This window comes from Neopelma chrysocephalum, unplaced genomic scaffold, assembly GCF_003984885.1.
Source record: "Neopelma chrysocephalum unplaced genomic scaffold, ASM398488v2 Primary Assembly neopelma1_25, whole genome shotgun sequence".
NCBI lineage: Eukaryota > Metazoa > Chordata > Aves > Passeriformes > Pipridae > Neopelma > Neopelma chrysocephalum.
This window is the reverse complement of record NW_020897694.1, coordinates 6,828,477-6,847,234: the sequence shown is the minus strand read 5'-3', so window position 1 is coordinate 6,847,234 and position 18,758 is coordinate 6,828,477. Positions and strand designations below refer to the sequence as shown.

At 40.5% G+C, this 18,758-nt stretch overlaps 1 protein-coding gene across 8 annotated transcripts in view; it reads left to right on the top strand.

Annotated features, from left to right (window-relative positions):
* The window catches only part of ENOX1 (ecto-NOX disulfide-thiol exchanger 1), a 375,855-nt gene that overhangs the window by 354,743 nt on the left and 2,354 nt on the right, over positions 1-18,758 (top strand). For all 8 annotated transcript variants that reach the window (XM_027674315.1, XM_027674313.1, XM_027674320.1 and 5 more), the window contains 2 exons: positions 13,948-14,050; positions 16,999-17,084. In XM_027674315.1, coding sequence (XP_027530116.1) covers positions 13,948-14,050; positions 16,999-17,084 — 189 coding nt within the window. The remainder of the gene's footprint in view (positions 1-13,947; positions 14,051-16,998; positions 17,085-18,758) is intronic.

Sequence of the window (18,758 nt, the reverse complement as noted above, 5' to 3'; positions counted from 1 at the left end):
TATTTTGATCCAGTTTGTAATTGTAGGAGTTCTTCAAATGCCTGAATTTTCCATAGGATAGAAACTCTATTTTCTGCCCCTCTTCTCCATGAGCTCTTCCCATGCTGATCTCATAGCAATATATGACTCTTAAGGAAAAAGTCAATAGCTAAATTAATGGCAAAGAAGGAGTCCAGACAGTTACAATTATTGAGTCACAGTCACAGCTCTGTATTCAACAATAATGCCACCATGAAATCAAAGAAAGCCTAACAGTACAAATGGAAATAGAGAAATAGAGGGAAAGAACTGATGTTAAAGCATTTGCTACAACAATGAACTTTGTAAAGTGGAAGCTGAGATACCTTTTAAACACTTGTCGTTTATATCAATTATGTAGTGCTTAGGTGTTGTGCCTTGCAGGTTGTCTCACCACCTATATTCTCAGCAGACTCTGTGGTTCTTGCCCCTGGCCACTGTGCAAATCGGGGATGATCAAAGAGAAGAAGGCTTGGTGGCTCCTACGTGGTTGTTAGTGAGCTGTGATGCATATAATGGGATTAGGACATATTTGTTACAGTTGATGGGTTGAATTCAGCAAATGAAATACCTCTACAGGCCGAGCAATAGTGGGAGGTGTTGGTAAGGAAAAATGGCAATGTATGTCTGTATACTGAACACACAATCTAATCTTCACACTATGGCATATTTAGATTACTTACTCTGAAGAAAATCAGACTCCTAGAAAGGAGAGGAGAAACTTTAGGCACACTGCATAAGTATCAAGAAAGCCCATATTGTAATCTTAAAAAGATTACTTTCTGCAGTCCTCAGGATTTCTCCTGATGGCACTAGCCTGCATCATATTTTACATTAGAAAATGTTGTTACTGGAAATATTTTTCTTAGCAAAAAGCAGAAAATCTATACTCAGACCTGTCCTGTTGTGTCTTTTACATGTACATTGTGTGAGACCATCCTGAAAGGGAAACAAGGATGTAGACAACTTCGGAAAAAGCAAAACATCCCTCCTGAAGGAATTTATAGGTTCCCAACCTATAAATTGACCTTCATTTTTTTTCTCATTTTTTTTTCAGGAGAATTAACTAGGTTGACTAAGAGGCTGGAGCAATTGCAATGTCACATTCCCTGCATGGCTGTTCACAGTCAAATCTGCAGAGGTGGGGGGCATCAGAATTTCAGTGTATTGCCAGTACATCTGTTATTTCCAGAAAGCAAAACCATCTTACGAGGCTCTGTACAGAGTCATAAGGGTGTTTCATGAGTGACTTGCCAGGTACATGCAGTAATATTTGTTATGGCTGTTGACATTTCCCAGCTATACTCTGTGTCAGGAAAGGCCAAATATTGGGCTCAAGCAGTACATAGAGCCCGAGACACTGGCCTGGTGTTAACAGAGACTTCAACATCCAGGACTGCCAGAGGTGCTGTCACTGAGTGCTTATTTCCTTCAGCTCTGTGGTTAGAAAGAGATTGCTTCTTACTTCTGATCTGCCACCCTTCTAATTTCCTCTTCATTGCTGCATATAATGATATTTCATTCACATCTCTGTCTTAACTGAAGAGAAAATAATGACTGATGGACAATCATAATTTCAGATTTAATCCTTTTCCAGGATGTTCCCAGACTGTTGGCACCTGAATAGTCCCAACATTAAAAGAAAAATCTTGCTTAGGTGACGTGCTCTAGTAGAGACCATTTTCCAAATTGAAAATGCTGATCCCATGTTTTGTGACTAACTCTACGAAGACAATTTATTCTTCCACCATCTCTGCAAGTTCAGTGGCTTTCTGTGTTTTGATCAAAGTTCTCCTTATGCTCACTGCTGAGTTCAGTATAGATAGGGCACTGCATGCAAATACAGTTATGTAGCCTCAGTGAATATATCCCTGTTTTTTGGGTGGGAGGGTTAACATCCATGGTATCGCTCTATTGTTAATGGAGAAAGGGAGATTTTTTTCATATAAGTCTCCTTTTAGAAGTACTCAGTAATCTTCTAGGAGTTTGTTGCTCTCCCTTGACAGCTGCCTTCCTTAGATAGCTGCTTTGAATAACTCCTACCTTTTGCAAAAGTGCTGTAAAATGGTAATCAAGAGTAATCAAGTGCTCCAAGTTCAGACCAAAGCGAGATGGATCATGGTCACAGAAGCATTTTGAATGCCCAGATTGCAATTGCATAGTAAAGTCCTGACGCTGTTGTAAGTCACTAATCAAATTCCCATCCGGTTAAAAAGCCAGGATTTTGCCAGAAGACTTTTAGGGTTACTTCACTATCACCAACACACAATAAAATGAATATATCTCAGAGGGTGAAATTGATTTCACCACAAGTTTTTTACCAGCTGTTTGTTCTGTTTCAGTTTCATTGTTTGAACAAAGCCCTGACTTTGACCTCATTTGTCTGTCTGCCTTCAGTTAGCATTTTCCACAGCTTGGACACAATATTCTATGGGTTCTTCTCCAGATGTGAAATCAATAACATTAAGTAGGGATGTATTTTTCCATTTGAATGTTTGAAGCTGTTACCAGAGCATTTCTTGAGTTCAATCAAGCATCTTACATTTAATGTTGATCCTCGTTTTAATTTTTCTCTTCTGTATCTGCTTTTGAAGCAGCTACCGGATGATCCCTGACTGAGGAGGGATTGAAATCCAGGTTGAAATATTTCAAGCATTTCACTAAATTGCTCACTTTATACTACACTGAAAGTGATGTTATTCCTAACTACATCCTAGTCTTCTCTTTTTACAGAGTATGGTTAATCACTGATAGTCTTCATTACAGACAAGACAGTTGTTAAGTGAGACTCACTTTTGCAACAAGCCAGGCAAAGATCCCCCCTGCAGGGGATGACAGAAATTGGGGTTGGTTTCTCTGCCCTGAGAAGCTTCAAAGCTGCATTTCTAGAGAGGAGCATGGTCTTATGTGCACCCTCCAGCCCCTTTTTTTTGTAACTGGTCCCCTTTGCAAGTGGATTTTCTAAAGAGAACAAGAAGGAATAAGGGTGCAGTGCAGGGATAAGGATAGCTCCTTGAAGAGAGAGAGATGTGGGGTTTGGTTTCTCATCATGGGTGTGTTATGTCATTAGAAGAAGGTGCAAGGACCCTGTACCCTGACTGGAGTGGGGTGTAAAGCCCTCAGGGACTAGAGAGACCCATTTACCGTCTGTATTCAGATTCCTCTGTCCTGGTGGAGCCAGGACCAGGGTGTGAGGAGTGGCTGTGCCTCTTTCTACTCCCTGCCTTTTGCATTCCAGGCATTTATTTGTAGCCCTTCTATCGCTCATTTCTTCTCATTTCCTTCAATTAAGGCACATGGAATATGATAGATTCAAGCAGCTGTGACCATTCACAGATCAGCAGCTTTCCTACTTAGTGCAGCAGGCATGAGGAATGACCACCTCCTGAATTCAATACCACAAGGCCTGAAAAGTAACAGGAGTTTAACGGGCTGTTTAGGATGTTATCAAAGACCCTGCTCAGCCTTCAGAAATTCTTATGCACTGGTAGATCAAGTCTCCTTGAGTTCCCGCCCTTGCCACCCCAGCTCTGGTTCAGCAGGTTAGAAGACAGAAAGAGTTTCATTAGCATGGTGCAGATGTCTGCTGGCTGAGTCACAGTCTCTGAGGTTTCAGCCGTTATTGAACCCTAAAGGGAGCAAACAGGGAGTAGACCAAGGTACATTCTGACACAGAATGTGCTACCTGAAGCGGATCCAGGCAGCAGCAATAACCCTTTTGTTAATGTGCAGCAAGAAATCACACCACTTCCCTTGTCCCTAATTATGAGTGTCAGAGTAGCTTGGCTTTTGATTGCAGTGAATTCCCATCATCTGAGGGAGGAGAAAGAGAACTCTCAGATACAATGATAAAACCTATTCAGCCACCCACTCAGCAAATCACAAAAGTTTTTTGACTTTAAATTTAATATCAGCTCCACAGGGACACCGTTCTTCAATGCCCAGAGCTACCTGACATTTTAATAACATCTGATCATTTTGTACAGCCTTTCATCCCCAAGCATTTTCCCCAAGTATTTATACTGCACACGCTTACAGGAGTCATCCTGTCATTTCTGGTGAGGAATAACATTCAGCCTTATACGTATGCAGCTGTGTGCTTAACCCACACAGTGTACAAGGCAGATTGGCTTGTCAGAGCATTCAGGCTCCCCCGCAACCACCTGAAGGATGATAGGCCACCTCTGATTCAGCCACAAGCCTGCTACTGTAGTCCTGGGAGTTGTACACCACATTCACATTCCTTCCAACCTGCTTTCAGAGAAAAAAGTGACAGAAGTGAGAAGGGAACTTCAGTATCCCCAGGAGCCACTCTTCATAGAATCATAGAATCATAGAATCATAGAATCATAGAATCATAGAATCACTAGACCACATTGCTCAAAGCCCCATCCAGCCTGCCCTTGAATACTTCCAGGGATGAGGCATCCACAGTTTCTCTAGGCAGCCTGTGCCAGTGTCTCACCACCCTCACAGTAAAGAATGTCTTCCTTGCATCTGATCTAAACCTGCCCTCTTTCAGTTTAAAGCCATTCCCCCTCATCCTACTCCAACATGCCCATGTCTCTCTCTAGCTCTCCTGTAGCCCTTGTAGCACATGAAGATGCTCTAAGGTCTTCCCAGAGAGCTTTCTATTCATCAGGCTGAGCAACCCCAACTGTCTCAGCATGGCTTTACAGGAGAGGTGCTCCAGCCCTCTGATCATCATGGCCCTCCTCTGGACTTGCTCCAGCAGGTCCATGTCCTTCCTGTGTTGGGGACCCCAGAGCAGGGCATAGCACTCCCTCCCTCAACCTGCTGGCCTTGCTGCTTTTGATGCAGCCCAGGATATATTTGGCTTTCTGGCCTGGGAGCACACACTGCTGGGTCCTGTTGAGCTTCTTGTCAAACAACATCCCCAAGTCCCTGTCAGGAACACACCCTCAGAAAGAGTTCATCATCAAGATCCGCTCCAAAGGAATGAGAACTCCAAAGTGTTTGTTTTAAGTAATTTTTGCATATTCAGATGTGGAGATTTCTGTGAATATTAGGGTTACTTGGGGTTTTCAGATACCTGAAGTTAATATCTTTCAAATACAAATCCATGATGAAAACCATTAATTCTCGTAAAAGAGTCAAGGTTGGTTTCCCCTGCCTGCTACTTCTTTTTATTTCAACAAAGACATTTTCAAAACTTCTACAAGTCCCAGAAGGGAACCGTCTTTTTTTTTTTCTCTTTAACTTTTCTTTTAGAAGTGCATCAATCTAGAGATTGCTAGAGCAACATTTGTGCTAAAGGCCATTTGAAAGGGTTTTCACAAATTCTCCGTCTCAAGTAAACATGAAATATCCCCTCCTACAATGACTTCACCAGAGCTGGTGGGCAGGCAATGCTTTCATTCAGGCAGCCATTTGTCTGCTGCAATTCCCTAACACAAAGTGTGCAAAATGGCAATTACCTCTTCCCTTACAAAGCAACCAGCTTCACATCACATAAACATCTGTGTTAAGTCATCAGGAACCTACATATAAATCCAGCTTTAGAAAATGAAGCAACCTGATCATACTTTTGAAAATAAGCATGAAGTAACTTTCATATTAGTCATCCGTATTTTGCATATGTACATTCCCATAAAATAAATGTACTCATATACAATGAGAAAAATAAAAAGAGATAGTTTCAATGAGAAAAGCATTTTCAGATTATTGCTAGTTGCCTAAACTCAGCAGGTGAAAGTTATAATAGTAAAAGCTTTGTAATGAAAAAGTTAAAAGCATCTCTCTGCAAATGGATCAGGAAAATAGGATGTCAAGAGCACCATAATACAATTAATCTTCAGTCCCAAAAACACTTCTATTATGTAGGCTAAATCAGACAAACAAGTCTTAGATCCATCCATTTGAAGTTTTTCATTCACAAGGTCTTACCTTCACTGTTCTAATTTTTCTGTGTTGTTGTTCCTATAATTTTAATGCCAGATAATTTTTCAAGTTGTCAACTGTTTATTTGTTGATAGCTGTGCACTCTTAAAATGACAATAATGGTAAATTTTAGATTACTGTATTTTAAAAGTAAATTTCTATATGAGTGTACTTTAAAAGTAATTACAATGTGCTGTTGCTGACAAAACTAGCACTAGGTTCTCACATAGCACAAAATAAGTTACCGAGTTTAGGCTTGATCTGAACAAAAAGATGACACCTGGTGTCTATCATTTCTAATGATAGACCAGTTATATTAACCAGCAGTGCAGCATATGGCAAATATGTCCTTCTGCATCACTAGATAGATAGCAGAAGGAGAAGGATCCTGTGAGACCCTGGAAAAAAGTGCTGAAAAGCAAAGGGTTTTTTTTCCTGAACTGTTGACCTGGTGCTAACTCTAACAGTAGCACTAGTTGCTTATGAGAGCTTTGGTTATGGGCTGATGGTTGGATGCCTCATTCCTTGCCTTATTCTTTTCCTATGTGATGCAACACTGTAATTTGTTACTGTAAACTGAGTTATCCCAGTACACATAGAAAAGGCCAAGAAACCTCTGTGCATATAGACAGTGTGTCACAAAGCCATCTACGTTAATTCTACCCACTTTACTAAAATCAGTTCTTAGGCTATGGGGAGCCAGGCCCAGATAAAATATAATCTTTCTAGGAAGTAGTTAATTCACTAGCACAAGATAATTCATTTGCAGTAACAAAAGAATTATATTAATCAAAGATTATGAGCAATTTTGTAGTCATTAGAGTATTTTTAAAGGAGTCACTGTAACAGGACGTGCTGAAAGAAGAGTTGTGTAACACATGCAATGTTCATGGAGAATTTTAAATTACTTTCAGAGTTCAAACACTCAGCCACATTTTCACACATCACATCACAGCACAGTGCTCTAAGTAGTCTGTGAAGGGGAACAAGCTCCATTAAATAAAGAATTAGAGATATTTGGCCCAAATCAAGTATTGCTGCTTTTGGGAGATGCTGAATCCTGCAGCCTGACAAGGTGGTCAGACCTCCGCATGATCAACCTGCAACTACGCTGAGCATGCATTCCCCACAGACATGTGCACAAACACACATACAACACATGGATCTCATGCATACACATACACATAGCCACACAGATCAACAGAAACTCAGCATTCATAAACATAAACAGTACTGAAGTACACAAACAGTCTAATTTTGCTCCCCTTTCTGGCTGATAAGGGCGAAGGTCCATTAGTGGGAAGTACATATGCAGACTTACACATATATACAATGTGAATCCCTCCAGAAACTGGATTTTGACCTTCAGTCTGTCCCATAAATGGCTCCTGCCTCACACATACACACACAAGCTGGTCATTTAGTCATTCCCCAGACCCTGTGGTGTCCCTAGTTGGTGGCTTGGACTCCCCGGTCTCTCTAACTGCAGCACCCTAGACACATTGCTCTCTGATTACTGATCACACTCCAGCTGCTGTACTCAGACCCCCTCACAGACCCCCATGCACACAGAATAGAGTCCCTTACCCAGGAAAAGAGAAATTGAGTTTAATCAGTGTAATACACTGATCAGGGCCTAGAATGGCCAGCCAACTGGCTAGCAACCCGTTTACATGCAACCAGTCCCTTTTATCCCCTCCCAAACCACCATGATCCTTCCCTTTTCCTGCCTTTTCTTTTCCTGCTAAGGGCGCTCAACTGAGTTTTGTACAATCGCACAATGCTCATCTCCTACATCCCCTAACAAGTCCCATATTCCTATTGGCAGTGCTCCCCTCAGACTGTAAAATGTTTTGGAGAGGTGACCTGGTATTTATAGGTGTCACGTTCAACTCCCAGGGCTGATGCTTTCCTGTGAAAGCCCTGGGAGGACCTAGGTCAGGGGATTCTGCTTTCTCTGATTAGGTTATCAGACTTACCCCATCTGCAATGGTGCCTCTGTCCCCCTTTGTGCTTGTGGAGATACAACATTAGTCACAAGTATCATGAGGATGGAGCAGGTGAAGGTGGTTGGAAAATCCCTTCTGCAGGGGATGGAGGCACCCATCTGTTGGCAACGGTGCAGGACTGGGATTTTGCAGAGAAACTGCTGAAGCTTGTCCAGCCATTGGACTACTACCTTTTTTTTTGCACATCCATGTGCTCTGACACTGCGACTGATCCTGCTTTGAGCAGGAGGTTGGACTAGAGACCTCACAAGGTCATCTGCATGATTTTGTGATTCTGTAATCATCTGAGTCTCAATCACTGTCTGTGAGTGTACTCATACATTGCAATTGTAGCAATTTGATTTAAGTTACATTTAAATAAGCTCTTCCACCCTAGTTTGGCTCAACTTGAACTGAATCATTTTGAATCCACTGTGGATAAGAACATAGACAAGGACAGTAGCCCATTTTAAACTGACAACCATGTTAAACTGTCAGTAGTTGCCATGTATCTCAAACTTGTATGTCCCCATAAATTTAAGATACCTGACTTGATGTGCATTGAAACTATTGCAAGACTTCCATTCACTTGATTGGAAATTGAATTAGGCTTCATTCAGATTAAAACAGCAAGATTAAATTTTCAGATGTGGGTCTTCAGTACATAACTAGAAAGACCAGCAAAGCAAACCCAACTATACTAGACTTTAGGAGGTCCACAGATAAATGAAAATAAATGAAATAAATACAGTGTTCATGTCACAGGCCAGTTTCTACCCAAGCTTGCAGACAAACCTGTCTGGTCCTCAATAAGCAGTTTGGGGAAACACACCTGAAGAATGCCTTTCAAGACCTTAAGGACTGCAGATTTGGTGTCACATGTGCATGACTCTTTCTTCTACGAAAATCATTAAATTACCTTTTATTTCCAAGCTTACACCATCTCTCTGGCCTGCTGGTTTTTGCTTATGTTTCAGATAGATAGATTTTTCTTCTCCTACTCATTTTCTCTCATAAATCCCCTGACTGATGAGAAAGCGTGGTATATCCCTTACGTCTAATGACATTCTATAGTGGCTCTGTCATATGCCTGCTGTGACAAACATTCTGCTAGTGTTTTAATGCCTCAGACAATTGGCTTTGTACATATAGTAAAAATGCCAACATATCCTGCAAACTCTTCCAGAGGCTTATGGTCTTTCAGAAGACAAAATATTATTTTTACTCCCTCACCCTCTGCAGAATCCCATATACTACAACAAAGGGAATGTGGTCTTTGAAGACAGTATGCAAGCAGTCACCATTCCCTCTAGATTTAAAGGTAATTATCAAATATTTGGATTACTGAGAAAGTGAATATTTCATCTCTTTGGATATCTGCCATTGCATCCTGGTCTTCAATGTCACATTCATTAAATCCCATATTCTGCCTTTCAAGCAGAGTCCTGAACAGTGGGTGATGTGGAACTGTGCTCTGGAAGGAAGAGTTTCCAGGTAGGGCAGCTATTGTGCAAGCCCTGTTTGGCTCTTACTCAGTGTTTATGGGCAACAGCAAGTCCTCACTCCCTGCACTTTTAAGGATGCTGGAAAGCATATGTTTTCAGGATCACAGAACATTTTAGGGTAAAGAGAAACTTTTCTGCTAAAGAGAGAAACTCCAGACCAGAGCAAATATTTTGTATTCTGTCTGCCTTTTTTGCACTGGTGCAAGACTGACCTAAAGAGGATTAATGACATCTAGATTGAGAACTCTTTATTTAATATCTTACTTTCCCACAGGGGAAAAAAAAAAACGAATGAAGGAGTGAAAGACCCAAGTCATCCAGCCTAAATATCTGGGGCCTTCTGATCTGCTGGAGCCCTGGAATGCAGAGCTAGCCTTTTGTTCTTACGGGATCTGTGACTATCTTCTGTAGGAAGTCACCACATCTCTTCTACTCTTCAGGGCTTCAGTGTCTCTCTCTGAAAAGTGTGTTTCTCTCAGGAGTCACTCTCATATTTGCTGTGTCTCCAGTGCAGGACCCAGCTGCTCTGTGGTGGGCCATGTTGGGCAGTGAGACCAGGCACCTTATGGAGCAATCCACTTGCCTATGCCTCTGCACTTTCTTCTAAAAGAAGCCAGGATACATGAGTGAGTGATGCAAACCAAACTTCTCTCCCACCTCACAACCAGGCATTATATATCCATGTGCGAAACTGCCACATTATGACTCTCCGCAGCTATCAGCTCCATGTCAGTGGTGATGTCAGAGATCTGCTTGTGGAAATGAATAGTCCATGTGATAAAATTGTTATGTGCTGTCCTCTGTTTTATCCAGCAAGTTCTCCTGAAAGTTTTCCAGAAAGACTCTCTGTCTCTCCCCCCATGGTTCAAAAGCAGGGAGCCCTGAATAAAATGTTGGTCCCAAGGAATGTTTGCAGAATCATAGAGTTTGTTAATCCTATGAGGGAAATTCATGTCATTTCATCATCTGCTGATGGATGAAAGTGTAATTTGCAAGGAAAAGCTCTAAGCTGGCAACAGTAAGAGCATCACACAAAATAGTTTCATTCACACTGAGCGGCTTGAGCTGTCGTCATCAAATTGGTCTATGTTTTCCAATACTTGACATAATTTGTGAATAATAAATAGGGCCAGTTTCCTAGTGATTCCAGGTGTGGTTTAACCTTAATTAAGCCTTCCACATAAATGCATTGACTTCTTGCAAGGTCAGTTCATTTCTAATCACTACTGGATTGCACATGCTCAGCTATGTTCTTGTCCTTTAATGCAGTAACTGACAGATGATAGCAAAATATTCCTTTTTAATGAAACCTGCTGAAGAAGACTGCTTAGGGCCTCAGAAAATATAATTTTCCAAATAAAGAATGGTCTCCAGGAAAGAAAGGAAATACTGCAATGTAGGATGTATTAAGTAATTTTTCTCAGGCATCTGGTAATCAGTAGCTTTTTCTCATGTCAGAGAGGTGACCTAACTTTTTTTCCAATTACATATAGCCTCGTTCACCTTTGTACTCTAAAAATTCTTGTTTCTCTGGTTTGACATAAGTAGTGCCTCTAAAAAAGTGCAAATAAACTGCATGAAGATTTGCTGTAGAGGCTTCATAGGTACCAGATTTGTATCTGCAGTGTGTAGTCAGATTCCTAATGTTTTCACTTACACTATAATTAGCTTAGTCTCTGGGTGAATTTCACACTAATTTTTTAGACACAACTATTCCATTTCTCTTAAATCACTGTTAATTCATAGCAGCATTGCTACTGAATCCTTTATGTGACTATGCACATCGTGGATTTTCTCATAGCCAATGGCAGCTTCCTTTGGCGGCTGAATACATCAGAGTGGTCTAATTTATCATCTTCTGTGAGACGGATAGTTTTGGATGGCAGAAATCTCTCCTTTTCAAACCTCCAAGAACCCACAACCTTCTTCTAAAGCCAGTGGTTTGCTGAGTATCTATCTTTGCCACTCATTTCCTCAGGCTCCCCCATAAACAATTTTTTACTCTTTTATCCTCTGTACGAACATACAGCTAAGGAAGACTTGATGTTACTTCCTTTAGAATCCATTTACACTGTCCTATAAATCATGCAAAATGTTCTGCACAGGCTCAAATCTAGGCGTTAAATGAGAATCCATCTGTTTGTTGCTCCCAATGGGATTATAGTTTCTTTCTCTGCATCACTGCTTGACAGAACTTCTAATCCCACCTGAAACTACTAGTGTGCTGGGTTTGGGGCCTGTTATATCAAATGCACATCTCTGCTCTCTCCTTCTCCTCTCAGGAATTGTTATTTTTAGACTGCTTTTCTATCTCTGATGGAGTCAAAGTTACATCTTAACCTATGCAAGCTCTGGTGGCATATGCTGCTCTGCTCTTCTGCTGCAGCATCACGAAATCTGTCATCCAGCTCTGTTCTGATCTGTAACCCCCTTGTCATTACTGCCCTGTTGGAGAAATTCATGTAAACACTCCTCTTATTTCTGTTCCTTGCCTGGGTTTTCTTTCACTGTTCTTTGATGTCATGGCCAGCAGTAGATCAGTATTTGCATTAGCCTTTGGCTCTGTCAGGAGGGGAATCAACAGTACTGGACAACTTAGGGCATACTACTGCTGCTGCTGCTATAATGTGCCCCATGACTTACAACACTACTGGAGTGTTGATGTCAAGGTGATGTAACTGCCAGAGTACTCGGATACACCATTATTTTAAGGGGGGATCACTGCCAACTCTTGAACTGCAGACTCCCTAAACTAAAATACACAACTAGAAAGTTATTTCATTTCTACTAACTAAAGAGGCTGACTAGCTTACGTGTACACAACTATGCATAGATCTCTGGCCAGGAGACATGCAACAAATCCCAGATGACTCAATGGATCTCACTCTTCCTTCAATGGGGGCTAAGGTCTGTCAGAGCCCCTTGTTGCTGGGGGCTGAGGACACACATATGCATGTATGTCACTCGTGCACATAGGGTTTCTTAGCTGACACATGGAAATTTGTTCCTCTTCACAACACAAGGGAACATTTGGACCTACGATGCATCTGAGCCATCAGGCACTGCCTATCCCAGCAGCTGCTCCTTGGAGCCAGCCTATAAAGACCACAGACTACATCACTGTTTGGTTTTTCTTCTGTGTGTGTTGTATTGTCTGTTGGTTGTTTTCTTTTCATTTTTTCAATTGAAAATGAGGAAGTTCCAGATTCTTTTTACCAGTCTCACAGGTTGTGAATCCTTTAGTCATCTGTAAAAAGGCATATTTGACATATTTTGGACATTTTGCTTATTTTAGCATGTATTATTCACACCTTCAGAAGTGCCTTAGAGCAACTCAAGCCCAGTGTCCCTCTTTTATTGCCAAAATTGCTTGCCAAGAATTTTGGAGCAAGACACCACCCCGAGGGCACGTCCTAAATGGGCCACATCATTACACAGAATAATACAAATCTGCTCGCATTTAAGGCTACCCACTCCCATGCAACCTCCAGCTGCTTACCTTGACTCCCTCAAACAGAACAAAAGCACCATTCCTTCACAGTCTCACCTCATACCATCACGTCTCCAGCCCCATGTTCTCCGCCTCTGAGGTTTTCTGTGGAACTGCTGAGCATTTCGCAGAGCAGATGCAGCAGTGTGAGTCATTGCCTCACCGAGGAACAAGTTATTGCATATCAGTTGCTCCATGAAAACAGCCCATGTATGTGCTTGAATATTGTGCAATACACTTCACTTACATACCTTGGAAAAGGAGATAATTTGTTTACTTCACATATAACCAGGATAAGAGCAGTCTGTGTCACACAACTGCCTGGGTACTTCTGATGGAGCATCTGACATGCGATTGCTTGGCTGAGATTTGGATGGTTCAGGCCACCTGGTTGCAGAAAAAAGAGCTCAGAGCAGGAGCCTTGATTTGATTGCCCTTAAGGTTGGTGCTCTTAAGAAGGTAGCTTTATGCAAACCACCTGTTAGGAACGGTCTTCTTGAAATGTACTGACCCCCAAAATGTGCCTGAGAATTGTCTGGGATGGCATTGATGACATGCTAGGAACAGGTCAAAGAGTGTAACAGGCTAGATGATTGTAGTCTGGTAGACATTGTTGTAGTAGGTTGTAGTCTAGAAAGATTGCCAGTTACTGCTGAATTTACTCTTATGGCTGCAGCTGAATGTTTCCATCCATGTTCCCTAGAGGCAGTCTTGGTTTACAGCTTTAAAAGTTGGAAAATGTGAGTTTTCTGACCATCCCTACAATTTATGGCACAATTTCTCAAGCTGTTATAATGAAGAAGCACTAGCAACAAAGTTATTACTTACTCCACAAGCAAAATCTCTCTTCTTGGCAGCTCTTTGCATAAAGGTAGCTCAAAATGTGTCTTAATATTCTGCAAACAAATCAATTGTTTATAATTGTCTTGTCTTTAGATGTGAATTAAAGTAATGATTTTTTTATAGAGTTGAAAGGAAGCATACACGTTTAATTGAAGTAAATGAAATCTACATGACCACCTGTTTGTTTTTTTAAACTTTACAGGAAATCAATGTATTGACAGTAGCATTGGTCAACCAAGACAGAGAAAAAAACTCAGAGAAACGAAGCCCGGGTCTAAAATCAGAGAAAGAGGCACTATTAATAGGTAAGATAACCCCAAAGAAGATTTTTGAGAACAAAATACCTTTTAACAGATTCCTGGTTTGCATGTGTCTACCCACAACTTTGTGCTAAAAAAAGTAAAAAAAAAAAAAAAGATTTTTTTTTTCATCTGTATTCAAAATGGCTTTTAGTAAGAGAAATCCTAAAATACAAGTGCACTTTGCCTTTCTGAACAGTTCTGCAGAGTTTAACAAAAGGATTTCAGGTATGAAGAAACTTGCAGGATCTGTATTTAGACTTGCAGCATGAATCAATGAAGACTGTATTTTCATCAAGATTTAGCAGCCTAGAATTGTATAGCTTTGTATATGATTATTAGACCAAGTGGTGAAGGAGAAGGGCATGGAAATATTATTAGTAAACTACCAAGCAAAAATATGTATACTGCATGTATTAAGCAAGCCAGATTTATGCTTTTGACATTAGGTGAGGGAATTAGCAATATGAATATTTATAAAGAATACCACAAGGACTGTCATATCCTTTACCTAGAATAAAATCTTCAAAATAAATGCTTAAAGAGGGCCTAAAGCTAAAGCTTATAGGCAATGGGCCAGCTAACTGATATCAGGCATTTAGCCACACAGAACTGGCTGTACCTGTGCTACCCTTGGAGGGAACATGCCCCATTTATACCTATGCATATTCTGCATTTGTTTTCAGTGGGGCAGGTTTTTGTGGAGCCTGAAGGCTCACTGTTCAAAGTGTACCCTGTGGCATGGCAACAGAAATGTTGACCTCAAAGAACAGGTTTAATTTCTTTGGTTTGGTCTTTTCACAAAATCAGCAGTATCCTGGTAGGTGATAGTTCCAAAACTACCTTAATTTGTTTAAATGCAGCTCATTTGCATAACCTAAGCATCAGGAAAGTTGCTGGTTTATTGCTGAGGCACAGATTCAGCAATTCACGGATTCAGTTTAGACCGAGAAGGTCATTTGAAAGTGAAGAATGTATTTAAATGTTTAAAGGGCTTAGTACACAAACTCGCTGTGACTGGTGAGATGCAGAAAAGTGGGTTGTACAGAAATGTATGAATTGGTTGAATTCTGCTTGTTATAATAAAATCTGGAACTTTTAATTGCAGCGGACAGTACTTGATCTGTTCAAAGATTATTCTGTGAGAAGGACAGCAAGAATGGGATTTTAAGAACAGAATAACAATCTTTTTTTAATGGGTCACTCATTATTTGACTGAAAGAAGTGGTGGCAGTGTCCCAGTTGTTCAGTAACATACTCAGATAAACAAAATAATCTCTGTTCAGATATTACTGGTCATAATACCCCCACAACTGGTTCATTGTTACAGTTCAAAGGCAAAAGATTCCTCAAGACGGATTTCAGGTTATCTCTTCATCTGGGGCATGTTCAGGTGTGATAAGGGAAAAATGGGCCTTGCCTCCATCCATTCACTAAGTTTGTCTATATTTTAAAAAATACAATATTGTCTAGAGGAAAAGTGCATAAAAGAAAATAAAAATTACTAAAAAGTTATCATGGAACTTCAGTCAATAACTACAAAATACTTACTATTTACAATATATGAAAGAGCCATCTTTGAACGTTCTGAATTGAAAAGTCTTGAGAACTGCATAACAAATGCAATGACACTGGTAATACGTAATGCGAGCACAAATTGGATTTCCATTCAACCCATCCAAGTGTGATGGTCTTGGTTCTTGCTTCTTATGCTCTTGTGTGGTTGCTTATAGTCATCCACAGCACAAAGAAGGTAACAGCTGCTAGGACTCACCATAATATAAAATTAAATATACACCGCTCCCTATGCAGGGAGTCTGTAAATGCTATTCGAAAAATGAGGGAAGTAAAAAGGTGTTCTTTGCAAAGCCAGTCTAAAATGAGTTAAATATTGCTTATCAGTTTCAACCATGGCCAGTACTTGGGGAAAAATGAAATCCAAGATTATCCTAATTCATTCAGCATCAAGAAAGCGGTATGGCCTGCAGTACACAAGATACAGTGACCCACTTTTGTCATTTGTAAGCATTTTTAATCCTGGTGTTTATGATTTAAGTATACGAAACTTCCCCTAGGGTGGTTCAGCTAAGAAACCCATCCAAAGAGAGTTGAAAATATTTGTTCTGATTCTTACAGTTCAACTCTCCCCAAACAGCGAGTAATGCACATGCCATTTTCTATTTTCACTGTTTGCTTAGAACAGGAAAAATTGGGTAGTGCCTTTAAGAGCAATACTGATGCCCCAAATCTTGTTTTCACTGGTCATCATTATTAATGCTGTCACTTGATTTTTCACTGCAGAAAAAATCTCTAGACTTAGATCCTGACTCCTCTTAAGCCACTTTTATTCTCATACCTTTTATAATTATCCTGAAAATAATAATGGAGATAGACAGAACAGGCTCTCTTTTAAGAGAAAGTAAAATATGTCGGAAAGGATTTGTGTTTTCTTCAGCAGCAGTTAGGAGTAATACGGATTAAACACTTTTCATAACCAGCATCAGCATAATTACTAGAAAAATTTGAGGGAGTGAGGTGTCTGACACAATTATATGAAACATTTTCACAACAGAGCATCCAGTGAAGGAGAAAAAGGCAATAATTTTACCATTACAATATCCACAATTTTATATTGGTAAATCAAGCATAAAATTGGTAGCTGAAATGCTTCCAGCAAGGCTTTGTTTAGAAATTCCTTTATTCATCAGTATATTATCCTGGTCACTTACTTGCTAACTACTGTCATTCCTGAAGATGAGCTATGGTATTTAGCATGTTACTATGACTGTATTAAAAATGTGCCGTTATGTTTATTGGGTTGTGAAAGAAAAATAAGAATCATAATTCATACTGAAAAACTGCAAGAACAGACTATTCAGAATTATTTTGGCTATTTTAATGATACGGTGTCTGAGGTAATTTTAATATTTTGTGTGCATTTGTTTTTAATACAGGTATCATATCCACATTTCTTCACGTCCACCCTTTTGGAGCCAATATAGAATATCTTTGGTCTTATATGCAGCAGTTGGACTCTAGGGTAAAAAAATTTAATCAAAATCTGTTTTGTCTATAGAAATATTGTATTATTCTTTACTGCAGGTTAAACTCTTCATGCATTTCCATTAGAAAGATAATGGGATATGGGGCTTGGGGGTTTGCAGTCTTTATTCATTTGCAAATTACAGTGCACATGCTTGTGTTGAGGTCTTCATCTCGCACTGCTTAGCTATTTTTCATGGCAAAGAAGAGCAGAGCTTTAAAGGGTAAAGACTAGCAGATGATTTTATGACACATGATTATGAAATATAGCTGAGGAGAAAGAAAGCAAAACAAGAGGTCCATGTAGCCAGGGCCATCAAACTGTGTGGTTTTTGGAGATGGCTCCTTATTCTTTGTGAAGTTGTTAGTCATGGGTCACACTGAACCGAAACTTCCATGAACATATGAGTGGACCATGTAGCATGTCCTTTGTCTGCATGTGGAAGCAGAGAGGACCTCACAAAGGAATTGGATGACCTTACTGCTAAATTCAGGGTCTTGGCTGTGGCCAAGACAAAAGTGAGGCCAACACACAACAGTGTGTAAAGTGTTTAATGCATCAGTTTGTACAGTCACAGTCAATACATACCTGTAGGATAAGATTCTTTGACTTACTTTTTCATATTTACTGTAGGATGAGATGAAATCAAGCCCCAAAACAGCCTATTCCTCTGCCCTGAATATTAAGCAAGTCAACTGTGAAATAGCTACTTTTGATCAGGTGAATGCTACTCTAAGTGCTAAACAGCAGCTCTGCAGGATGCTAGGCTTCAAGAGACACTTAGCAGATGCAGGGGTCACCCTGTGGTCAGCCACAGGTCTGACCCATATCTGCCAGTACTTGTATGATGGTGCTTTCCAGGATCTTCTTCCAACCCAACTCCTTTGATCCTGATAATATTTTGTTCCTGAACAGCCTCTCCAGCACATAGCTAAGATCACCTTCCAGCTGCTTTGATGGTTTGTTTTCATAGCCTGCTTCATGCTTCTGGATGATCCTGGGTCCTTCTTCTGTTTCTAGAAGCAGAGGACAAGCCTGAGCTAGAAGCCCACTGCATTGATGAGTGAGAAAGGTTAATGAAGTTCTTAGGCATTGTCTTCAGGTCTTGGCAACTCAGTTTTGCTAGTGTTTTACAGTCCGCTGCCACCCACAATGAACAGGGAGTAGGGGATGAGGATGGTAGAAAGAGATGAAAAACTGGTGAATTTCAATTGTTTTTTAAATGTCTGGTTTTATCGAGACCTGATGCATCCAGAGCTTCACACCTACAGCCATTCCTCTTCTGCTTCTCTGTTCCCTGTCTCTGCCATGTATACATTTTCCTTCATCTTGTCCCCAGTTCCTGCAGCACTCAGTCTGCCCAATCTCCTCAGTTATCTTTCAAGTCCTTCCTTAAAACAGCGTTTGGCTAAGTTTCAACTGCTTTTTCCCCTGGATGACCCGTCCATCTCTGTATCTCTTGAGTGATAAAAGTAATCATCTAAAACATGGACTCCTTAGGCTCCAGCCCTGCTGCTCTTTGCTTCTGCCCACTGAGCTCTTCAACTTTCTCCCCCTGCACGGCTGCAGTCCCTTCTAGTGAACGACCGTGGGCTCAGTCCTTGAATTTCTACTCACGTTAGTAACATGTTGGCTTCTGTGAGGCTGCCAGGATCAAACCTTTAACTTGCA